Here is a 25,738-nt window from a genome sequence, read left to right as displayed (position 1 = left end):
CTTATATTTAACTCTGTAGCTGAAATTCAATGACAATTTTTTATTTTCCCACTATTATAATTTTCCACTATTATTCTAATAAGATCATGCATTATGAAGTTTTTAATTATAGCTTTTTTTGAGACAGTGTGACACTTTGTAGCCCCAGCTATCCTAGAGCTCAGCTCACTGTGTAGACCAGATGGCCTCAAATTCACAGAGAATGTCTGCCTCTGCCTCCTGAGTGCTGCAATTAAAGGAACGGCATCACCATGCTTGACTTTAAATAACAATTTTTAAATACTGCCATTTTCTAGACAACCAAAACAATGGATTTGCCCTTACTTATCTTCGTTGGTGTTTTTTCTATCCTTGTGTATGAACTCCATAGACAGGAATGTGTCTGTGTTAATAGGGTCTAGCCTGTGAGCTACATTTGACATGTAGCAACACTGGCCTAGGAGGAAAGCATAGAGGCTGATGCCAGGTAGTAGTCTAAGGGCTCTAGATGGAACCAATTCATCCCTTCTTCACAAAGGCTTATTCATAACCCTGCTTTCCGGGTCAGGACACTAATGATTTGTAACAGTCACAAAGGTTGGAGGTAGCACCTTTGTCTCTTTAATGATTTCAACAACTGACCAGCTTCCTCAAATAAGATTCATATTCTCCACAGATACAGCCTCTCAAAATGAAATAATAATAAGGAAAAAAACTAGAACTAAATCCTTCTTATTGACTATCAAGACTTTACAATCACCATGTTAGCGGTTAATCAATGGATTTCATAATCCATTTAATCAATGGATTTCATAAAAATGGAGTACATTTTTAATTCTTCTACAGAGTTAACCCAAGCGTTTAATCCCACTACTCAGGAGGCAGAGGCTGGGCACCTCTGAATTCAAGGCCAGCCCTGGGCAACCAGGGCTACACAGAGAAACCCTGTCCTGAAAAACCAAAGAGAAAAAATGCCAAAAAGCATCTGTAATCTGTGCTTAAGAACCACTCAAATGTGCAAGTGAGTCTCACTCTGAGTAAAGAACTGAAATAAAAATTAGCCATTATCCCATCATTCAAAAACCACTGTTAGGGCCGGAGGGATAGCTCAGCCATTAAAGGCTAGGTTCACAACCAAAAAACACTGTTAAACACATTGCTATATTTCCCTGTTTTCTTCTCTACAACAATTTAAAAAAAAAAAAACATAATAAATGGGCTCTGTTTGAAAATAGTTTTCACTTGGAATCACTTATTTAAGAAATTTGTTCCTTCATTCCTGGCAGGGAGATGAGGAAGAATTCTATTGTCTTTCCATTTTCCTGCAGTGTACTCATGTCCTTCACAGGGAGTCAAGTCATTGACAGAAGAATCAAATGAAGCATTATCCACTCTCCTATTTTTTTATTTATTTACTTATTTATTGGTTTCTTCAGACAGGGTTTCTCTGTGTAGCTTTGGAGCCTATCCTGGCACTCATTCTGTAGACCAGGCTGACCTCGAACTCACAGAGATCTGCCTGTCTCTGCCTCCCAAGTGCTGGGATTAAAGGAGTGAGCCACCAATACCGGCCTATTTATTTTCTTAACTGGAAAACATATCTTTAATTAAAACTATAGACTAACAAAGCCCTAATTCATCAGCATCTGTCCTCTTATTTCCAATGTCTTAGCTATCTTGGCTATTCTTCCCCAAGTGTTTGTTATGAAAGGGCAGTTCTCAGACTTCTCTAAAGCCCTGCTCTGCATCTCTGTTAGTAGTCTGGGGTTGAATATTTGTTTAATTATCAATAGAAGCTTCCATCCACTGAGATTTTCAGAGAGTAGAATAACCAAGTCAATGTTTAACTGCATTCTTTAGTTCTGGAATGGCAAAGTAGAAGTTGAAGGGAAGTCTCCATGGAAACCAGCCTCCCAGGAAGTGGCCAGAGAAGTTAGTGTCGGGGGAACAGAACTGGAAAGATGTCATGAAAGAAACACCTGTTTGGGTAAGCTGAGGTAAATTCCTGAAAATACTGAACTAAATCAAGCCCCATAAAGGCCCCCAAACCCCCTCATCACCATTTTCTTCCTCATATCTTCAAGGAAAATGGGCCTGGGCCGCTCCAAGCCTCACCCCCGAGTGATCAAAGTCACACCTTTACAAGAAGCAGAGATTCCCTCGGCTGGCCCTGTGTTCTATACAATAAATCGGGATCTGGAAGAAAAGAGCTCATACCCATTCTCAAGACTGCAGGACCAAAATCAAGTTCTGAAAGGACTGCTACCACCTCTTCGAGAAACCTGGTATGGAAGACATCCCGCAGGTACAGACTGTGACCTCTGAAAGTCTAGATTAATGAGATGCAGGAGAATGTTTTTCAGTGAGGACTGAATGTTTGTCAGCTGAATGTCTTCCAGTACATTTGAATGCTTGTGTCAATTATGGATAAACGAAGGGAAACAGTCTGGTCTCAGGTTAGTCTATAGTGATTTCAATGTTATGTTTACCTCCATTAGACCACTGAAATAACACAGATGTGATAGGTGGTGGCAACAGTGCCCCAGTTGAGTTCTAAATGTAAGTCATTGTCTCCAGAGAGATTGGACGCATCAGGCTTTGTGGTTTTAAGAGAGAGCAGCACTTGAGAAGTAAACCTCTCCAATGTGAATTTTGAAACCAACCCAAATAAGAATCAGTTAACTGCATGAGTGAGAGTAGATAAGTCGTCTTCCCCAACCTCATGTTCATCATGGAATTAAAGGAATGTTTCCCACTAGGGTGGGCAGGCTATGAGCCTGAAGTGGCTGCAAGTTGTTTTTAGGTATTTTTTATGACATGTAAAATGTCTTTGATGACCATGGTGATAAACAAATGTGCTAACTTAAGATTAAAACCTTTTCTCTCCTTCACATTCTACATGAGTTACAAAACTGGGCTCTCCTTCTCAGACAACTCTGTCTGAACACCTTGTATGTCTTTAGCTGCAAGATCTTCCCAGGGAGGTTTTCATGGTTACTTTCTATCCAGTTAAAATATTGAGTACTGTCGACTAATAAGACTTTTTTAATGTTTTTCATTAGGAATGAGAATTTCCTCCTTCATGGCACTGGTTCCTTTTTTTTGGTTGTTTTGGTTTTCAGTTTGTTGTCAGTTTCTCACTATATAACCCTGGGTTGGCCTCAAACTCTCCATGTAGCCCAGACTGGCTTTGAACTCACAGAGTCCTGCCTCCCTTTGCCTCACAAGTTGCTAGGATTAAAGGCATGCAGTTTTATCCTCTTCTGAGTTCTAAGGTTTTGGCAACTGGGTGACAAAAGCTGGTTCAGGTACTTTGGAGTCCCAACTGAAAGATTATATTTGAAAGACAAACGTCACATTTGTTATAAATAACAAGGGATGGAGAACATTCTCTATAAACACTGACTGTACCAAAAGCATTCTGAGTGCTGGCTTTAAGGGCCTGTGTTCTAACCATAGCCCCACTAAATACATCACACAGCCTTAGGCAAGTTACTTACCAGTTTTGTTTACCTGTGGTCAGGAGTAGAAGCGCATGTCTGGGACAGCCTTTGCCATACGGGGCAGTCCAAGTAAAAAACAGGATGATATCACTCACATCATATTAACGTGAGGAGTACTGAAGTGTCTAGGAGGAAATGTTTTAAACAATTTAGATTTTAAAACCCCGAGTGGTTCTGTCCCACTCAATGTATGCCATAATCGGAAAGAAAAAGAAAGTCATAGATCTCTTCAAAGCTGGGGACAGCCAAGCTTCACAGAGGCTATTTGGAAGTTTTCAGGATGGGGACCCACAATTACTTGTTTGTTTTTTGCTTTGTTTCATTTCAAGTGCAAAGTGTGAGTGTAGGCTCCTCTCAACAACAGCCTACATGGAAAAATGTGTTCTGATTGTTCAAAGAGAAGGCCAAGGACTCCATGCAGTTTAGCCATAGCAGCACTCTTGAGTGGCCCAGTTAATCAAGCCAAACATAGCATGTATAATGAGTCACCATCTAACTCTTGGCAGAGCAACTCTGTAGCTCTGACTTGTTGTATCAGGAAGGAACAGTAGCATGTTGTATCCTAGTGACAACTTGAGGACTGGCCCCTGTTAGCTTCTATTTATTCTGAAAAGATAATGTATTTTCATTTCTTAAAGTATTTTCCGGATTTCCTTTATTTGGGGGGATTTCATAGTATTAAACCCATGGGCTGGAAACAGAGCTCAAAGGTGGAGAGTTAGGCTAGTATATGTGAGACCCTGGGTTTGCTCTCCAGCAGAGGGGCTGTTTTGGGGAACTCACAAGACTAATAGGTAAGTTTTTATTTTCCAGGCTAAATTCTGTGTTTGAGTAATACCTGTGGTCAGTACATAGTTAATTTTGCAACTTCCTTCTTTTTAAATCCACTTTCAGGGCAGCTGTGGGGGGGGTGAGGAAAGAAGAAAGCAGACTAAAATGTTCACTTGCATTCATGTAAGAACCCTGCCTTGTGGTCTGTTGTGGCATATTTGTACACTGTGTGGAAAATGTATTGCTGTGATTGGTGTAATGAAAAGCTGAACGGCCAATAGGTAGGCAGAAGATATAGGCAGGACTTCCAGGTAGAAAGAGAACTCTGGAAAGAAGATGGAGTTGCCAGCCAGACATGGAGAAGAGACAGGAAATACAAGATGGAAGAGAGGTAATGCCATGTGGTCGAACATAGCTTTTAAAAAATATGGGTTAGTTTAAGTTATAAGAGCTAGCTGAGTGCCGGGCGTTGGTGGCACATGCCTTTAATCCCAGCACTCGGGAGGCAGAGACAGGCGGATCTCTGTGAATTTGAGACCAGCCTGGTCTACAAGAGCTAGTTCCAGGACAGCCTCCAAAGCCACAGAGAAACCCTGTCTCAAAAAAAAAAAAAAAAAAAAAAAAAAAAAAAACAGAAAGAAAGAAAACGAAGAGCTAGTTGAGACAAGTCTAAGCTAAAGGCCAAGCTTTCATAATTAATAATAAGTCTCTGGGTCATTATTTGCAGGCTGGCAGTCCAAAGATAGTCCAACAAGAAAGCTTGCTACATGTGTCTTATCTTTACATTCGACCAGTGAGTTAGGCATGTATAACTGAAGATGCAAAATCGTACAGATCACTACTAAACAGTGATTCAGCCTGGATTCATAATTTGACAATAAATTGATTTTAATGATTTATTACTGCCCCCTCAATTCTTCAAGTATCCAGGCCCATGCATCATGACATCCCACTGAAACATGAAGATTCAAGCATTATCAAAAGACATCCACCCCGAAGAATTCAAGTAAGATGAATTTAAGTCTTCTTAAAGAATGTTTTTGCTTTAATGCTGATATCTCTTTTCCTCTATAGTTGTAAAAGAACCTTAAATGCCTTGTTAATGTACATGCTGTTACAAAAAAAAAATGTTGACAGTTGCAAAGACCACAGTAATAGAATTTCCTTTAGCAGTGGTGTCACTTTTGAGGCTCATAACCCAAAAAAAAGTATGCTAACGAGGACTCAGCTAGAGAATTAAGGAAGCATCAGATAAGAGAAAGCATGGGACTCTCTGTGAGAGAGAAAAGGAACCAGCCACATCCTACCTGCTCCACAATTCACCTAGATGCCTAGACTAGTTCCAGGGCTAATGAACCTTTTTGTTGAAGACTGTTTCTGTTTCCACCTGGTCTTGTTTACTTGTCTTCTTTGGAAGCTCAAAATTACTACTTGAACCTTTAGTTCCAAAAGAGAATTTCTCACAAAAATATTAGAAAAGGCAAAAATATTATTTAGCTCAGAAAAGTAAAGGGTAAATACACTAAGTCAATGTCTAATTTAAAATTGTGAGTAATCTCTAGCTTAGCAGAGCAATCCTGAAGTTGGCTTCATTCTTAAACTAAATGTGTTCCTTCAAAGCAGTATTTAGTATATGGCCCTGTGAAGCCCTGACACTGGCTAGCTCAAACAGAAGAAATCACTACAATCAGAGAAATATGTTCCTGTTGTACTCTCTGGTCCTCAGAATAATTTTAATATTTACCAATCTTAATTAAATTAAGGTTAGGTTTTATTCCCCCAAGTTCAAAAAGAAGATCTGGATATTTCAGAATCTGGCACTGTACCCCACACACCAGCAAAGCACTTTAAAAATAATCAAGACACATTATCCGATTGCAAAGACTCGGCCTTGCCCAATCTTACATCTTCAGCCACTGACATGAACCACACAAACATCTAGGAATGAATGAATGAAAGGAGGCTCAACCCTGCTGGAGGGGAAGCACACCAAGTGTACAGATATCAGTGTGCTAAATTATAAGGATGTGGGGATGTTTTGTTGAACCTAAGAGCTGGGATACACTAGAATTAGCAAAGTTCTGGAAGGCAGAACTCTGTAGATCTCCTGAGCTCTCCTTTGCATACCTGCTTTAATTTTCCCCAAAGATCAGTTTTCTCTGCTCCTCAGGGCCACCCTAAACTTGAATCTTATATATCCAATCAAATGGACAGAGCTGGGCTGACCATAGCTGGGATTCCAAATTCCTGTGAAGGAAAGAACCTATTGGCTCAGCTTCGCTAATGAGTCTAGCTCTGATCCAATGAGCTGGGAGTGCAAGACGTGCTTGTGCTGTAGAGACATGGGCAGAGGAGTCACCCTGTAGGTTCTGGAGTCAGCTCCCAGAGAAAAGGGAAATCACTAGGAACTTGGCAGACACTCCCAACGATATCATCTATAATTATCTTCACAAATGAGGCTCGGCACATTTTCTACCACAAATGGGTTTTTTGAGAGAATAATAAATGCTAGGTTCCCATGACATGCTAATTAATAGCCTGATCTCTGCCAAAGAAAATTCTAAAAGTATTTTTAATTATTAAACCAAACCTAATTGTATCCTAAATAATTTGAGTTGCATATTTGGCGCTCTTCACTTCCTGAACATCTCTACTCCTCAAGCAGAGAGCATCTCTTCCTGGAGGCAAGAACTGAGCCTCTCTGCCTGGAGCTCTTAATCAATAGTTCTCCCCCGACTTCTGCTGTGTAGAGGAGTTGATCAGCAGCACCCCCTGTGGCCTGCCCACCTGCTAATACACACACACACACACACACACACACACACACACACACACACACACAGAGTGTTGGCCCAGGTAATCCAGCTGGATAATTCTGAGTTCCAGAGATCTGTGCAAATTTTAGCATCTCTATAAGGCTCACCCTGAACAACCTATTAACCATTGCAACCCATTCTCAGCAGTCCTGATTCTCTCTACCCTTTCTATCTCTTTTTCGCTGCACTTTTTTTTTCATCAAAGTTATTGAGAATCCCTAATTTTAACACTTGAAATCCAAAATCCACTTTTATCTGAACACTAACATCACCCCAGGAGAAAAATCCCGCACCTGATCTCATGTGCTGGTTTGCTGCCCAAACAGCAGAAACACTGTGTAAAATTACCTTCAGTTAGTGCACCTAGCAAACATATCAAACAAACTGTGTTGAACTTGGGTCCCATTCCCAAGACAGCTCATTATATATATGCAAATATTTGAAAATCCAAAATAAAACCCCAAATTTGAAATACTATTGGTAACAAGAATTTCAAGTATGGGATACTCAGTGCATATAATATATACAACAGGGTTTTGATAAGTGCTGGCAAAGTCCCCAAAGGAAATAGGAGGTACACTGAAATCATAGTAATTCAGGGAAGTTTTCTTTGTAACTATCCATGCATAGAAGTTTGATTAAGAGAAACAGCCAAAGATATTGCAGTCACTGTTAAGAGGTGGTTGATGGATAACCAGCTCCAGGCCAAGGCAAGGGGACAGATTTCTGGAGCCTGAAAGGAAAAATCCAGATAGAAAAATCTGTGTTGTGAATAAGAGTGACCCTCCACTGAGAGACACAGTCACCCCATATCATCTTGTGAAGAGCCAGAAGCCCAAATACCTGGCCTCATCATCATCCCCTCCTATTGGCTACACTCAGTAGGAAGTCAGAGGCCAGGAAGCTGCTGCATGAGTACAGGCAAAGACAAGGGAAGAGAGCAACATAAGACACCTGGCACCATTGTATTCAATTGCAAGCGTTTCCTTCAAGCTAAGACTTTCTTACTGCTGAGTGCCACATTTTATTGATTTTTGTCCTCATCTATTAAAACAATCACATACACCCACATAAAAAATAAACAACCCAGTGGGTAATCTTCTCCCTAGTTGAAACAGTATAGATTTTATAATGCTGACCCATGCTTCCATTTCTGGCATAAACCTGACCTGGTCATAAGTCTCTAAGTGCATGCATTGCTGAGCTGGATTGCCTAAGGCTTTGTACATCTGGTTTAATGAGTGAGATGGATCTATGCTTTTCTAATGCACTTGTACACCAACTTTGCCACCAAGATGGAATTAGTCTTGTAAAATGAAGAAATTTCGCATCCCTTATTGTAACACAGGAATTCTCTATTCTCCTAATGTTTAGTAAAACGTGCCTCCAGTACTATTTTTAAACTCTTGGACTTATAAGGGAAGTGATAATTTTTCCTGCTAGCTTAATTTCCTTATACTTCTGGGTTGACTTGAGTATCTTATTCTTGCTGACTGTTTCTTGGAAATTATCCAGTAAGCACCAAGCTTTTGAATTTATTGCTACAAAGTCTTATCTTCTTCATATTCAACCTTTTTCTGTCTTATGAAATGAATCTTCCAGCTTACAGTGTGAAGCACACATACATGCTCGAGTGTGTGTGTGTGTGTGTGTGTGTGTGTGTGTGTGTGTGTGTGTGTGTGTGTGTGTATGTCTCACTCTGTGTGTGTGTGTCTGTGTGTGTGTGTGTGTGTCTCACTCTGTGTGTGTGTGTGTGTCTCTCTCTCTCTCTCTCTGTGTGTGTGTGTGTGTGTGTGTGTGTGTGTGTGTGTGTGTGGTCTAGAGATTGGTGTTGGGTTTCTTCTTTAATCACCCTCCACTTTATTTTTTGAAAAGGAGTTTCTCCCTGAACCAGGAGTTCACCAATTCATGTTCAGATAGTTTGTCCTGAGTATCCCATTTCCAACTCCCAAATACTAGGTCTCATTTTTGAGGTGAGCATTTTATCCACTGAGTCATCTCCCCAGCCCCCCATGTCTTAGTTCATGTTTTCCGGGCTGGGAATTGAACCTACGTCCTCATACATGCTAAAAGAACATGCTTTATTGCTCAGCCCCACCCAGCCCTCCAGCTCTCTCATAAGTAACATGGTGAATAGCTCCACTCCTATGGAGCATTTCCTGATCCCCTTTATCCAATATAAATAACTCACAGACTTCACCTGCCCTAAGTGTCTTACGGATCAGCTCCCCACAAATATTTGCATTTCTGTTTTGTCTTCTGATCTAGGGAAATGTTTGCCTTGTACTGAAGCCAAACCGTGTCATGTTGGCTTTATTTTTTTGTCCTTTGTGGACAAAGAATGTCACTGAAATAGGACTTGGTCAGAAATTCTTTCTGGGCCCTAAATTGTCGTGATGATCACCAGTCATAGAACACATTCTCCACTTCCCAGAGTTTTAAAAGAAACATCCTTAAGTCGTTGTGCCACACAGTGTTACATTTTCTTCGGGTTGCTCTGATCCACCTTCCTTTTCTTACTAATACAAAACAATACCCTCTCTTAGGTTAGTGTTTGTCACCAAGCACAGAGATTTGTGGTGTGTGGATGGTTTATTCTCCATTCCCAAAGCCCTAGCACATACTCCAACTGAGGATACTGATCATGTGTTGAACAGCCTAGTAATTCAGAAATCTTCAGACGAATAAGATTATTTCTGAATATTAAAAATGAAAAAGTTCCACCGTACCACTTCTCCAAGCGATGTCTTCCAGCCTGTTTCCTCTACAAGGGATGAAGGGAGGAATCTTCCTTCCCCTATAAGGCAAGGGGTGTGCATGTGAACCCAGGATTCTGAAGCAATGTCACTCGACCAGAATATTTAAATGAAGCCAATTTTCCCAACCTTTTTTTGTTGTTGTTGTTTTTCCTGTAGAGTTTCTCAGGCTAAATGCTCTGCAGATGGAAAGCTGCTTGCAGTGTCTCTTGCTGCCATCTAGTGGCTTTGTAAAGAGAATGTGTGGTCGTGCTCTTTTTTTTCCAGAAAGTTGCCTAGAGTTCTTAATAGTATCTATCATTTAACCTTTATCAGAAACGTGAGTTTAAATAGAAGGCTGAGAATGAAGGAAAGGAGACTCTTGTGACTCATCCATACTACCAAATCAAAAAGCTGCTCCACAGATTCTTTTCAAATGACTCAAGTATCTTGGCTTCTTCAGACTCAGTGTTCAAACTCCACACATACTGCAAAACTCTTCAACAGTCTAGTCTCCATGCATTTCTTTTGTTCATTCATGGCAATGTGGGACCAGATCCCCAACAGAAAAATTTCAAAGAAATCATCAGTGTCTCTGGGGGAGTTTTGAAAACTATCTACTCCCAAGACATACACCAAACCTGGGGACTCGTAGATTCAGCTAAGTGCTGCAAGATTTTTGTTTCAAAGTACAAGGGCATTCTGAGGATCAAGCATTTGCAGGACAAGCAATAAGGTGAAGAACCTGGCTTGAGACTGGGTATACGTCTGAGATGAATCCTAGTGATGCCACTTTCCGGTTGTGCAAACTTGGATAAGTGATTAGCCTTTCTAAAATGAGGACCCTCATAATTTATACACAGGGCTTACCTGGGACTAGTGTGTGATGGTACATTTACTCATGGACATAGGGTGGAATAATGGCTACACAGTCATACCCATTCATGCATACACAAATCCTGGAAACCCACCATTCAGAAGAGACACAGACCCTTCTGTTTTCCCTTCACCCAAACCACATTCCCAGCTATCCTAGATTCTTCCTCCCACAGTGTCAGGAGGGTTCCCTCTTTTTGGGCTCTCCCTTCAACAACCTGACACAAGCAGCTGCTACCTCCTAAGCCTGCATCTTCATGCCCTGAAAAACTGAGAGCGAGGGGAACAAACCAGGTTATCCTACTGCTTTAGTCACTTCTCACTGCTTCTTTGCTAGATTGAGTTGCAGAGCCAGATCTCATGGGAATGATATCATAGTCACCATTGATTACTACTGAGGAGTTGGAGGAAGCTTCTTTGATGAGACTAGGATAGACAGCCAGTTCTTACCTCAAACACAGACTGCCTGGATGTGAAGAACTCAGCTGTCCCTCTGAGACCTACCACACACACACACACACACACACACACACACACACACACACACCAATGCATGTCAATGTGAGGAGACCAGCTTTGTCTCCTATGCTCAGCTTGTAGAACCCAGTGTCTTCTAAGGTGAAGGAAGGCTAGGCAGTGGGCCGGAGCAATGACTCAATGGGTAAAGTACTTGCTGTGTGGGATGAGGACCAGACCTTAGATGCCAATGCCACAAAAAAAGGTAAAAGTCCAGATCTGGAAGCATTCCGTTACGACAGTCAGCAGAGATTGGAATGGGAAGAGCTTTGTGAAAATACAAATCGTTCACGAGGGCTCACTGGCCAGCCATCTAATGGAAACCATTAGCTACAAGTTCAGTGAAAGATCTCCGTCTCAAAAAACAAAAAAAGTTGAGCTGAGTGCTACCTAGGACACCTGACATCAACCCTTGGTCTCTACATGTACACACATGGATGGGTATACCCAAACATACAAGTACAACAGAGAGAGAGGCAAGTTAGACAAACCCATGGATATACTTCTGCTCAGTTTTAGTGAACCTTTTAAGCTCAAACAAAATGTCTCCCATAAAGTCTAGAAAAAGATGAGCCTACCATTTGTTAGCACCTTGCACTTTCCTTGTGTGTCTTGTCGCCCATGAGTACTGAAGGAGCTTCTCTAGAGACCTTCAAAAAATATCTCATTTCTGCCAACTTGTACAGCCACTTTGGAAATCAGTATGGCGACTCCTCAGGAAAATGGGAATAAGTCTACAACAGATCTAGCAATTCCACAATTAGGCATATACCCAAAAGAAGCACATTCATACAACAAGGACATCTGTTCGATGATATTCATAGCAGCACTATTTGTAATAGCCAGAAACTGGAAGCAGCCTAGATGCCCCTCAACCAAAGAGTGGATAGAGAAAATGTGGTACATTCACACAATGGAGTACTACTCAGCAGAAAAAACAATGGAATCTTGAAATTTGCAGGAAAATGGATGGAAATAGAAGAAACCATTCTGAGCGAGGTAACCCAGTCACAAAAAGACAAACATGATATCTACTCACTCATATGTGGATTTTAGACATAGAGTAAAGGATTACCAGCCTACAATCCACACTGCCAGAGAAGCTAGTAAAGGAGGAGGACCCTAAGAGAGACATACATGGTCCCCTGGAGAAGGGGAAAGGTTCAAGATCCCCTGAGCAAATTGAGAGCATGAGAAGAGGGGGAAGGGAGCTACGAGAATGAGAAGGGAAGAAGAGGAAGGATGCAGAGGACATGAGGAAGCAGAAAGGTTGAGTCAGGGGAAGAATAGAAGAAAGGATATGTGATAAGTAGGATTTTAGTTGGGGGGGTTGGTAGGGGAGGACAGGAGGGAGAAGGGAACTGGGATTGTCATGTAAAATAATCTTGTTTCTAATTCAAATAAAAAATATCTGAAAAGAAAAAAAACTCACTTCCTAAGTACTGGGACAGCTCAGCTGGGTGGTCAAGGGAAGATCAGGTGTGTCTCTGGTGTCTCTTTCATGTCTACTAGCCTAAGACCCCAGATATTTGGTAACTTTGAACATGGTCCCTCGGTGCAGCAGGAAAAGTAATCAATTCTCTGACCAAGATTTTTATTAATAACTCACTGGAAATGGTGTGATAGAACAATAAAGAACCCCAGAGGTCAAAAAGCCTTTCTCACAGATAACAGCTGTGATACTGTGGGAATCACCTTCTCTGCTCATGCCCAGCACTGCTTTCACAGAGTGCTCAGGTAGTTTCATGTCTCTGCTTGTGTGTTTCTTCATCTCATGGCATGAGGGATGCTGAATACTCTAAATATTGGACTTCTAGAAGCTTGAACCTATTGACCTGCCACAAGTAATTACCTCTGAGGGACTCCTGCACCAGCAAGAAGCCAGAACAAGTCACAAAGGAAAGGTGAGCTGTGGCAGTGGCTGACTGGGCGAAGTGGGTGAGCCTGGGGGAGTCGCTCTTTTCATGTTTCCCCTTCACACAGGAGTTCAAAGCCAAAGCAGACAGTTCAGTCCTTGGCAGGTAGGATGTTTGAAGCCTCAGTGCTTGCCCAAGCCTGCCTCCAACTAGCAAGTGCCCTTCACTCTTAGATGAGGCCGGGCTCTGTTTGCTTTGTGGAACAAACAGAGCTATGCAGATGAAAGGGAATTTTACATGGAAACAGATGATTCTAGAAGTTTTAAAATCTGCAGTGGGGGAAAGCCAACGGCTTTTCCCTTCACTCCTCCTGAGTTTTAAACTCCTGCTATTCCGTCTTCAGGTAAGATCTTATCTAGAAGTTGTTCTGGCTTCTGCGCCACAGCCTCCATCAAAATGTAATTCCAGGAAAGGTCTTCTGTTACGATGACCTCATCATTTGTCCTGATAAGTAAAAATGAATGCTGTTAGTAGGGGTCATTCTCATACCCTGTCCTGACTTATGCTGGAGCCAGCCAGACACTACTGTGTGACTGGGTAAGGGACACTTGAGCACTATAGATCCTCAAGTTCATGCTTAAGGTGCCGACAGTGGAGGCAGCCTCTCCCTGAATATCTGCACCATCCAACATTGTCCAGAGGACAACTGAAAGGGCTGTCATCAACTCTCTCCTTAACCTCTGAACAACAGCAAGTGACAAATGAAACTATGTCACCTCTGCTTGTCCTCAATAGCCACCTCTACTATGCCAATGAATCTCATGACAAACTAAGGGGAAACCATCAGACTTACAAGTAGTCACTTAAAATCCTCCCTCAACTGCCATGCTCTCTAAGGTTTGTATTTGAAAATGAAAATATAATGTAGAGAAATAGGTCCCACTGAGCACCCCCAGGGGGATCTCCTCTCATTTCAATGGTAGAAGACACAGGAAGAGAAAGGAAGGCCTCATCAGATCAGGACACTTACCTAGAGAGATACTAGAAGCATCTGTCGGCAGGGGAAATGGTATGCTGTCAATGTAAGATTATCAAAATAAAATCATCAACACCCTTGCATTCAAGGCTTGTGAAACCCTGCAAGAACCTTTACAACACTATTAGATACACAGCAGATTGCCACTTCGTTCTCTGACAGCTATACAAAGAACTTGTCAGGGACACAACAGCACCATACCTTTATCACGACAGGAGATCCGCTACGGATTACGATGGATTAAGATCTGTCCCAAGAAGGGTTGAAGGCAGTGAATTTCGGGAGTCAGTAACAATTACCCCATACTAATAAACACGTCATCTTTCACAGCAGGAACCTGAGAAGACAATGCATTTCTCAATGTACAGTTCTGGGAAGAGACAGTATTTACATAAGATGCAAATGCTGGAGATAAACCATAAAAGACAGGAGGTAAGGAGAGGAGGGTCACGTTTATCAAATTTGGAGGGAAGGCATCATCACTGTCCCACCGAGTCCAGACTGTTCTCATCAACAGAGCAGAGGTTGCCATGGCCTGAGCTGGGAGAAACAGGAAGATGACCTTTTGCTCGCAGCCTTGATGAGGGTTTTTCTCTTGTCGCTTCTCTGCCAGATTAAATCTATGCTTCAAGCATCCCTTTTTCTTTCTTTTTCATTTATTTCTTTATTTTGTGGGGGCAGAGAGCACACACATGTGCCATGGTACATGCCTGGAGGTCAAAGGCTAATTTTGGTAGTAGGTTTTTTTTCTTTTTTTTTTTTTTTTCCATCCTATGGGTTCTGGTTTTCAAACTCAGATTGTCAGGCTTGGCAGCAAGCTCCCTTAGCCACTGAGTCATCTCGCTGGTCCCTCAAGTTTCCCTTTTTATTTGTTTCTTCGTTTTGTTTTAAGAAAAGATCTCATTGCATAGCCCTGGCTGGTCTGGGACTCACTGTGTGGAATAAGATGACCTCCTGCCTCTTGAGTGTTGGGATTAAAGGTGTGCAAAAGCCTAGCTTGTGTCTCTTTTAAAAAGCTGCTCTTTGATCTTCTGACTGTAGCCAGAAAATATTGTAAATAATATTCATTTCTTGGTTTAGTAAAAGAAGGAATGGAAGCCAGTCTTTATTCTTATCCATAGGCCTCTCCCTATAATTCATGCCATAGAATTTCCTAGTGAGAAACACCTTGTGCTAGGCTTGCTTGTACCCCATGATTGGGAGGCTGTAGAAGAACTTCCACAAGGTCTAGGACAGTCTGGGTTACATAGAAAGTTTCAGGACAGCCAATCTGTGGAGTGAAACCCTGTTTCCAAAAGAAGAAACAAGCAAGGCCTTTGTATTGGTCCATTTCTGCTGTAAGAAAATACCAGAGACATAGTAATTAATAAAGATGATGGCTTAGTTAGGGTTTCTATCACTGTGAAGAGACACCATGACCATAGCAATTCTTTCAAATGAAAAATATTTAATTGGGGTGGCTCCTTATAGTCCAAAGATTCAGTCCATTATCATCATGGTGGGACAAGGCAGCATGCGGGCAGACATGGTGCTGGAGAAGTAGCCCAGTGTCCTATGTCTTTCTTTACTTGTAGGCAACAGGCAGTATCTTGAGCATATATGAGACCTCAAAGCCCAACTCCACAGTGATGCACTTCCTCCAACAAGACCACACCCATTCTAACAAGGCTACACCTCCCAATAGTGCCATTCCCTTTGGAGGCCATTTTTTTAAAACCACCACAGATGATGAATATATTGCTCATTGTTCTAGAAGTGAGGAAGTCTAAGACTGAGATACTGGTAGTTGATAAGAGGCAGTACAACACAGCAGAGAACATGGCAAGTGACAGTGTTCATGAGAGTGAAGGGTCAAGAGCAAGAGCAAGCCAAGGCAACCTTTATAACTTCCCAGAGAGAACTAGCCTTCTCCTGTGATAAAAGTTTCACTCTGTCCTGACGGTGAAGCCCTCACCACCCAAATATCTCTTAATGGCCCACCTACAAAGTAGCATAAGAATTGGGGAGTCGGTGTTTCCAACCTGTAAATTCTGGAGAACACATTGGAACACTTTCTCCAGGTAAGTTCTGCAACCCTAGAACTCCCATCCCTAAGGAGCCAGCCTGTGGTTCTGTCCTCTGCAATTCTAAAAGCTCACCTCCAGACAAAGGCTGACAGGAATCCGAATTTCATTGATCCACCCCTCTACAAGCCAGTGAGCATGCTCATCTTTCTCCTAACAAGCCTGAGAATAAAGTCTCCACAGAATGGGATGGGAACAAAACCATTCCAGTGTGTTGAAGGGTGTCCAAGTCTGTGAACTGTCTACACTTTGATGTTACCAAGTCTGTTCTGGAGAAGACAGTTTCAGAGAATATTAGCTACTTCTAGCTTATCATTTCAGGCCTTGATGAAGAGCCTTCAGAATGCATCAAGACTTGAACTGCAAAAGCTGAAGGACCATAATGGCAATAAAATCATCCAAAGCACACCAGGGAGCAATGACTATGACATCATCACCACACTGTCTGATGAAACCATGAACAGAGACCCAGGTGAGTACTGTCATTTCTTTAGTAAAACATTTCACATACTGTTTTGGTTTCCTTTGGGGGTCTAGTTGTTGTTTTAAGACAGGCTTTTATGTAGCTCAGGGTAGCCTTAGACTCAGTCTGTAGTCAAAGATGACCTTGAACTTCTGACCTTCCTGCCTCCTTCTCCTAAGTGCTGTATTGCACCACTATGCCTGGATTGTTTATGCCATGCTAGATATCAAGCCCAGGGCTTTGTACATGGCAGGCAAATACTCCACCAACATAGCTACATCCTCAACTCCTTAGTTTAGTTTTAAGACAGAGTCAAACTTGCACTCAAGCTCCTCCTGCCTCAGCTTCTTGAGCACTGAGATGAACACACATTTGAAACTTCATCAAATAAATGTCCATGATGGGCAGGGGGAGGAGAGTGAAGAGACACAAAATAGCTGTCACTGAGGGAACAACTGATGTCTCAGAATGAATGGAATGCTGCATTTTTTATCTCAGAAAAAAATATAAGCTCTGCATAGAGGCTTCTTTATTCTTGTAGATTCTAAGTGCTTTATAGGCACCCCTGAAATCACAAGACAGGCTTGTAGCATCATCTTATGTCAGAGGGAGAGGTTCTTATAGACACATGAAGTTGCCTTTGCTCGCAGGGCACATACACATCAGCTCCTTATCCCTCTAAGCACCCTTTGTATTGTAGTTCAGTCTTCTTGGGTACCCAAGAATGCCTACAGTGAATCTAGCACCACTACCCCTCTCCACCTGGCTCCTGCTTCCTCCATCATCTCTATAGGGAGGACCTTGTATCCTATGTCACTTGGGCCAGAGCTACATCCCCAGCCTCATATGCTGAAGTTCTAGAAGCACTGTGCTGACAAAGAGTAACCTCATAGAAAGCAAATCTGGCCATATAACTCTCCTGCTTAGAAAATAATCACCAGGACGGGAGAGCTGGCTCAGTGGTCCTGAGTGTTTGCCATTCTTCCAGAGAACCAAGTTTGCTTCCCAGCACCCATGTAGGGTAGCCCACAACTGCCTGTAACTCCAGCTCAAAGGAATCTGGTAACCCTTCTAGCCTCCTCCAAAACCTGCACACACATGCCATATAAGCACATGAACACATACTCTTAAGTAAAAAATCTTTTTTAAGAAATACAGTCAGATTTCTATCAACTTGAGAACAAAAACTCACCTCTTTCTCCTGCTGCTCTCACAGCCAGCTCTGCACTCTAGCCTTGGATTGCTCTGGGCTTTCCAACAGACTTCCTCATCCATAACCTGTCTGCTATGCTGCCCACCAACTAGAGTGTCCATTAAGTTTTCCCAGTGTGAGTTCCCCCAGGGGAAAGCTTCACATTTGCTGTATTGCTCACACAGAGAGGTTGCTGTGCTGGGGGCAAAGCCCCACATCAGTAGCGCTGGCAAGTGAGCTCTAAGAGGCAAAATCACCTGCTGAAGGAGATGCCATCCCTGCAGATCCAAAGCTACAAGATCTCCACAACACAGGGCAACAACAGTATATCCAAGAGGAGTCCCAATGAGGATCCAGTATTGATCCTCACTGTAGCAGAAGCCAGAGGCCTTGAACCAGACTCAGGGCAATGAACATTTGCAAGTAAAGATGTATGGACTAAAGGATGTACTGTATGACTCACTGTGACACATTACAGCTTCCACAAGACTTTTTTTGTCTTTTTCAATTTTATTTTATTGGGGGTACAAGGGCATCAGGTGAATACAAAGGGACAAGGAGATGAGTGGGATTGGGGTGCATGATCTGAAATCGACAAAGAATCAATAAAAAGTTAAAAAATAAAAAGTTGAAGAATTTTTTAAAATGAGATCACCATTAATTAGGATCTCATGGAGGAGATGTCTGTAGGCAATATCCTTGCCTGTTGCTGAAGTTGCTGGAAATGGAAACCTATTACTTCCTTTTCTGATTGCCGTGACAAGATTGCTGACCAGAGCTCTGTAGAAGGAAGAGTGTTGTTGTTGTTGTTGTTGTTGTTGTTGTTGTTGTTATATTTTTGCTCATTGACTCTTTGGGGGGGGTGTAACACCCAGCTCCCAAATCCTAACATGGAGGCTTATTCTTACTTATAAATGCCTGGGCTTAGCATGGTTGTTTCTAGCCAGCTTTTCTTATCTTAAATTATGCCATCTATCATTTGCCTCTGGGCTTTTATCTTTCTCTGTTTCTGTATACTTTTACTTCTTTCTCCACGGCTTGCTGTGGAGCTGGATGGCTGGTCCCCTGATGTCCTCCTCTCCTTTTTCTATCTTGCTCCTTCTTCTCCTCCTCCCAGATTTCTCCTTCTATTTATCCTTTCTCCCTGGCAGCCCCACCTATCCTTTTTCCTACCTCACTACTGGCAGTTCTGCTCTTTGTTAGACCAATAGCTTTTTAGACAGGCAAAGAATCACACTTCACGGAGTTAAACAATTACAACAGAAAAGAATGCAACACATCTTTGCATCATTAAACCAATGTTCCACAGCATAAACAAATGGAACACATCTTAAAATGATATTCTACAACGGAAGAGTTTGTTTGGGTTCACAGTTCCAAGATATAGCTCATTCCAGCAAGAAAGGCATGGTGGCAGGAGTGAGAGGCTGGCCACATTGTATCTGTAGTCAGGAAGCAGGTAGAGATGGGTACTGACCCAACAGCTTGCTTTCTTCTCTGTCCTTTCTACCCAGTCTGGAACCTGGCCTGTGGAAGGGTGCCCCCACATTTAAGGTATGTCTTCTCTCCTCTTCCCCCTGGAAGCACACTTGCGGATGCACCCACAAGTGTGTCTCCTAGGTGATTCCAAATCCAGTCTGGTTGACAATGAAGTGTCACAAGAAGTGAAGTATCACCACACATTTCTTTGATGATGGAGAAACTGGGGGTCACCTAAAGTTTGCAGTTCTCTTGTTGCTTCCATTCTTGCTGCACAGCTCCATAGGCAGAAACTCCCAGGGATAATAATGGACAAATCTAGGGTTTAGAAAGTGATTTTAATCACAGTATTGAGTTCTTCCTGTATGAATCACAAGAGGTCATGATTATTCACCTCTGTTTCACATACAAGGAAGCCAGATCCAGAAAGGATGGGTTCATGCACTGACTCTGGATGCCTGACTCCAGAAGCTTCCTTCACACCTGACTGCTGTTGCCACAGGTTCTAGTGAAGACTCCTTCTCACTCATCACAGAGAACCTGTTTGACTGCTTTTCCTGTCTTCTAAAAACATTTCACTTTGCTTTCTCCTGTGAGTGGGATGCAGCCAAGCTCAGAGACTGACCTGAGCATCCTGGTAGTCTGGGTCTGGCAATGCAGGCACCTCTGTTCCGCCTTCACTGATTTAATGGTATGTCCACCATTTCTTATTTCCCTCCAGAACACAGGATGACAATTTTAGACTCTTGTGAGACAGAAATCAAGCTCTATTTTCTGCTGCCTCTTTAAAACAAAACCATCTTTAAATTTCTGATTTACATATTCACATGATAAATTACACACACACAATCATATGAAATATGTGATTAAGTACAACATACATACATCGAGTATCACTCTTTTTGGTATAGAAGTCTATGAGTTTTACTATGTTTATGTATCCCCTGCCCTTTCCAGAGGCATGATCTGGATACAGTTGGGGAAAAGGCACAGAAACTGGGATCAAAGTCCTTCCAGTGAGCCCAACAGTGCTGTCTCTCTTGAGAGCCAGCACATCTTTCTATTCCTAGACCAGGGTCTGGCAAACATGGCCTCTCAACTATAGATTTTTCTGCATCATTTTATTTTTTAAAGAGAAAATAGAAGTACATTTATTGCTTCACTTCTGTGATCCTGTCTCCCTAGATCTGTAAAATGGGGATAAATAGTATCAGTCAATATAGGATTCATGTTAATCTCATTTGTATAAAAGCACATATAAGGGCTAGAGAGATTGCTCCACTGGGAAAGTGTTTGTCCCATGAGCCTGAGGACCTTTAGTCACGGCAGTATGCATCTGTAATCCCAGTTTTAGAGAGGCAGAGATGGGGGGGGGGACCCTTAAAGCTTGCTAGCTAACCAAGCTAGCCAACTCAGTGAGCTCTGGGTCAGTTAGAGGCCCTGTCTCAATGAATAAGGTGGAGAGCAATTGAAGTGACACTTGTCCAAAGCCTCTGGCTTCTATCTGCACATACTCTTCCCCACCTCCAGTGCACACACATACACAGTGAGGTTCAGATTCATATACAGGAATGTGGATAAAACTGAAGGGAAAAAATGGAACTGATGTCTGTATCCGTTACTTGTCTTGTTGAAGCAACAACATACCTGACAGAAGCAACTTCAGGGAGGAGGGTTTGTTCTGCCCCACGGTTTCAATATGTGAAGTCCACCAAGGGAAGTATGCTGTCAGAAGTTGAGGGCAATAAATGCCTATACTCAGCTCACTGTCTCTCTTTTATTTTGTCCAAGAGCCCAGTCTAGGGGATGGTACTGTTAGGAATAAAGCCCATGGGGAATCTGGGTCATGGCACCAAATGTTAGGATGATGCACGAGAGGAACCTTAGCGGATTCTACAGCAGGTGAGGTTGACCACGGCGGGAAACAAACATGTCAGGCAGACAGAGCTTAGTGAGAAGTTTCATTAGAAAGGGATGGGGGAAGGAAAGAGAAAAGAGGTAAAGAGACACAGAGACTGAGAGAGGACAGAAGAGCAAAGTCCTGTCTGCCCCAGGGGAACAGTGAGAAAGAGAATGTAAGTGGGCAGGGGTCTTTCTTTTAAAGGGATCCTTTGCACCTATATGCTGACCAGGTTACTGCCTGAGTGCATTCTGCCAGGTGACAGGGGTGGGCCAGCATAGTGCCTGAATCCTTACAGGTAGCACTTTCAGGGTGGGTCCTCCCATCTCAGTTAACCTAGTTGGCAGTCCCTTCTGGGCTTGCTTGCAGGCTTGTCTCTTCAGTGCTTTTAAAACCAGTCATGATAACAGCCAACATTAACCATCACAATGTCTTATACTAAAACAACCATATCTTTCAGAAAATGTTACCCTAAATCTGTCATTTCAGTGTCACCTTCATAATTCTAATCTTATATATACACCTATACTATTTAACTACTAAATCATTGTTGAAAATATATAACTTTGTCTTTGAACTACTGTGATGTTATAGTTTTATACAGTGGTATTAGATTTTTCTAAAACATGTTATTATAAAATATACACCTGTCAGACATTCTTCATGCTGATTGTTCTACCATTTAAATCACTCCTCATTTCCTCCACACACCAGCACATATTGCCTCCTCCTGAAAAAAAATTTAAAACAGCTTAATCCTGGAACTTTATATACACTGGCTTCTATCTACTCTGCTCACCACTTAGGTTTCTAAAGGTCATGATTTTGTTTTTACTTTTATTGTTTTCAAGTCTGTAAACCATAGACCATCAAACATCTCATAAGAATGTTGTTACAGGGCTGGACAGATGTCTCAGTGGTTAAGAGCACCGACTGTTCTTCCAGAGGTCCTGAGTTCAATTCCCAGCAACCACATGGTGGCTCACAACCACCTTGAATGAGATCTGGTGCTCTCTGCTGGCATGCAGGCAGAAGACTGTATACATAATAAATAAATAAAATCTTTAAAAAGAAAAAAATGTTACATCTACCTCAGATGTCCTCAAGCTTCACTGCTATGTACCCAAAACTTTGTACACAGTACCCCATTAGTTTTCAAAGAGGAAACTGAATGTGTACATTTACATTACATACAACTTTAGACTGGGATGATCATGGCACCAAGAATGCTGAGGCACTTAAGCTATCATTAATAGTATATTAGACCCCACCTATAATAGACGTTTTCTTCCCATTTCAAAGCTCTACTTCAAGTTAAACATTCTAGAAGATTCCTGTTCTCAGTGATGCCTCTTGCAGTTCTTAGTCATTTTCAGAACAGAGATGATTAACATGTGTAAGCTCTAATAGTGAAGTAATTGCCAAGGTCCTGGTTGCCATTGCTGCCCACATCTTAAAATTCTCTGATTCCTCACTGGTTCATTCATTTATTTGTTCCCCTAATGATAAAAGTATAGTTTGGGGCCCATAAAAATGTATCAAGGTCAGAGAGTTCAAAACTATCCTCACTCTTCCAAGGTCTTAAACTCATAAGACCTAGAGATCTAAGGTGAACTACTGTAGGATGTTTGATCTTGGTCATGGACATCTTATCTAAATACAAGAGACTTGATCTCTGGTGTGGTTACTCTTAGCCCTCAAGGCCAAATAAATGAGAAATTCAGTCTAAGGGGTGGTTACCAGATGTTTGGAGAATTAAAGAAGGTCTGTTTCTTTCTTGTATCTTGACAAAGAAGTCTTTTGCTTTGTTCCTTTTTGGTTGGGGTATTTAAGAATGTTGAAGAATAAACTTGGTGCATTCAGCACTCACTGAATTGCCCTCCTGACTCTATCTTTACCTGCCATTTCTCAATCTACACTCCTCATCTCAGGTACGAACCGGGCAAGTCGACTGGATCCTACTGAAGCCCCACAAAGACGGGTTACTACTGTATAGAAATGTGGTTTTGTTTTTTCTGGTTTTGTTTACTTTGTTTTGAGACAGACCTTGTGTAACTCAGGCTAGTCTTTAACTCAGTATGCATCAATAGATAATCCTGAACTTCTGGTCCTCTTGCCTCCACCTCTTGACTTCTAGGATTACAGGCGTTTGCCACCAGCCCATTTTTTGTGCAGTCTTTGTGGTGCATGCTAATCAAGCACTCTAGCAACTGTGCTAAACGCCTCCCCCTAATTTTTAGGTGGTTCAGCTGAAAGCAATGTTATGGCAAAATGTTGTGGATAAGTTGGGGATCTAGGTTTGTCTTGTTACTTTTAAATGATTAAAGAAAATTTAAATAACAGTCAAAAATTAATTTTTACAGAGATAACAGTCAATGTGTATGTGTTGTTGTTGTTGTTGTTAAAAAACAATGTATAATCTCAAAGTTACACAAAGGAAAACCAGAGCAAAGTGAACGGAGCAAGGCAATTCTTTTTGCAAAAAGGGTGTGCCAGAATCTAAAATTGGGCCACGAAGCACATTGGGACAGGAAGTGCTCATGGCTTTTATTCTAGCACAGGTAGTGACTGTGTCTTTCCACCATTGGCTGGGGTCCAACTCCACAGCCTTTGGAAATTGGCTAGTGTTGAAAGAATTATACAAAGGAAATGAAGGGAAGTAGGAAGAGATGGAGCACTTAAGTCGCTTAAATCCAAGAATACAAAAGGATCTTTGTGTAAACAACAGTTTTACCAGGTGTGGGGGTGGGGGGTAGGAAGCTTAAAACAATTGCAATAATAGGGATAGGAGAGACAAAAAGATTTTCATTCCATGTGGCAAACAACAGTTTTACAGTGTTTACCGAAAAGGCTAATATTTAATTTTTCTTCCAGTATTAACCTTACGTGGATTATTCTATAATGATAAGAGTGTTTTAAATAATCAATCTTAAGGAGACAGTAAAAGAACTTTTGCTCATTTGCAGGAAATCCACAGGATAAAGAATTCTTGGAATACTACACAAAGAATGACTGTTATATCCCAAAAATTGGCAAAATGGAAGCATGGATCCGTGAACAAGAAGCCCAAAGACAGCCTTTCTGGGACTGCTCCAGCTCTGACTCAGACGAGTTTAGCAATAGGAAGAAGAGACCACAAGCACTGGTGAGGACCAGGACAGTGAGGATCCCACCTTACGATTCGTTTTATGACAGCGAGTGAGAAAGCTACATACTACCCCAGACATTGAGGACACTGAATGGTTTGTTTTCATCAAAATCATTCCTATTTGCATACAAACCACTCTGAGGGAAGGAACTTACTTTGGTACAAAGAAAGAATGTCATCTGGAGTCATGTGGTTGATAGGTTTGTCATGTATGCTACAAGTCTATGCCTTAAAACTGAGGGGCTGAAACAAAGGCCATTTGTATTACTTTTCTGTGGGTAGCTGGGCTCAGGGAAGTTATTCTGTTGGTCTCTTCACAAAGCTTATGTAATTTGACATCAGATGACAGCTAAGACTAGAGTCACATAGAGGCTGAGCTAGAACACAAGACAACTGGAATTTGACCGCTTTCCATACAATCTGAATCTCTTTACATAGTCTGTGCAGTAAGGAAGTAATTTTTTTTTCTTTAAACCAGTCTAATGCTTCTAATATCGAATATTCTACCTGGAGGAAGCTGGACCCTACACCACTTCCACCATATCCTATCAGTTAATGTAAGTCAGAAGTCAAATGCTAGCAAATGAAAAGAGTCTACCCAAGGGAACAGATACCAAAAGTTGTCCATTCTGGAGACTTTCAACACCATTCAGTTCAAAGCTTGGAACTGATTTTGTCTTTAGACCATGGTTGTAGGCAGGCGGTGGTGGTACACACCTTTAATTCCAGCACTCGGGAGGCAGGGGCAGGTAGATCTCTGAATTCAAGGCCAGTCTGGTCTACAGAGGGAGTTCCAGCACAGCCAGGGCTACAAAGAGAAACTTGGGGATCGGGGTTGTTAAAGAAGCATGGTGGCAACATGCCTGTAATCCCAGCACTGGAGAGCCTGAGTCAGGAGAATCATGAATTCAAGACCAGCCTGGACTACATGACAAAAGCCTATCTCAATCAATTGATCATCAATAAAGGCAATTTAAATGCTATAAAAAATAGATAAGATTTCATTGTATATAAAAAGGTGAATTTTTAAAGAAACATCACCGTGATGCTACAAGAGACACTAAGAACACTTAGGCTATGTTTTAAATAAGCTGCCCATATAGCAAGGGCTCAAGAAAGAGTTAAATAAAACCAGGAGTGAAATGTAGTTATGGAATTAAAGCTCAAAATTAAGACCACTTCACAAATGGTTTTAAGCATTTCAGGTTTCCAAGAATTTAGTAAAACTTTAAAATAAATCAAAACAAACGTGCTTTTAAAAGCTTTCAGTAGGAAATTTTCCAAAAGAAAACACTAGAGGAAAGCACCACCTAAGTATGGCATCAGTCTTCAAACCATCATTGAGAAGACCAAAAGCCTATCAAGATGAGCTCATATCCTCCAAGAAGGGAAGGTTATGGGTCTA

The 25,738-nt window shown here is 41.7% G+C and overlaps 1 protein-coding gene across 1 annotated transcript; it reads left to right on the top strand.

Moving 5' to 3' along the window:
- The first annotated feature begins 2,067 nt into the window (after nt 1-2,067).
- Nucleotides 2,068-24,387, top strand: Ccdc198 (coiled-coil domain containing 198). Its single transcript, XM_035453384.1, has 6 exons — nt 2,068-2,284; nt 5,177-5,259; nt 13,014-13,100; nt 14,419-14,520; nt 16,473-16,623; nt 24,152-24,387. The coding sequence occupies exons 1-6, from the start codon at nt 2,068-2,070 to the stop codon at nt 24,385-24,387; spliced, it is 876 nt and encodes a 291-aa protein (XP_035309275.1).
- The last annotated feature ends 1,351 nt before the right edge of the window (nt 24,388-25,738 follow it).

This window comes from Cricetulus griseus (genome assembly GCF_003668045.3).
Source record: "Cricetulus griseus strain 17A/GY chromosome 1 unlocalized genomic scaffold, alternate assembly CriGri-PICRH-1.0 chr1_1, whole genome shotgun sequence".
In the NCBI taxonomy this organism is placed as follows: domain Eukaryota; kingdom Metazoa; phylum Chordata; class Mammalia; order Rodentia; family Cricetidae; genus Cricetulus; species Cricetulus griseus.
Note: the sequence above shows the minus strand (reverse complement) of the source record. Positions and strands in the feature narration are given on the sequence as shown.

What these genes read in the sequence shown, in the direction of transcription:
- Ccdc198 (XM_035453384.1), top strand. Translation starts at nt 2,068, where the DNA reads ATGGGCCTGGGCCGCTCCAAGCCTCACCCCCGAGTGATCAAAGTCACA. An exon ending in ATCCACCCCGAAGAATTCAA is followed by an intron (nt 5,260 to 13,013) that starts GTAAGATGAATT and finishes TTGGACTTCTAG; the next exon opens with AAGCTTGAACCTATTGACCT. An exon ending in TAAACCATAAAAGACAGGAG is followed by an intron (nt 14,521 to 16,472) that starts GTAAGGAGAGGA and finishes TTATCATTTCAG; the next exon opens with GCCTTGATGAAGAGCCTTCA.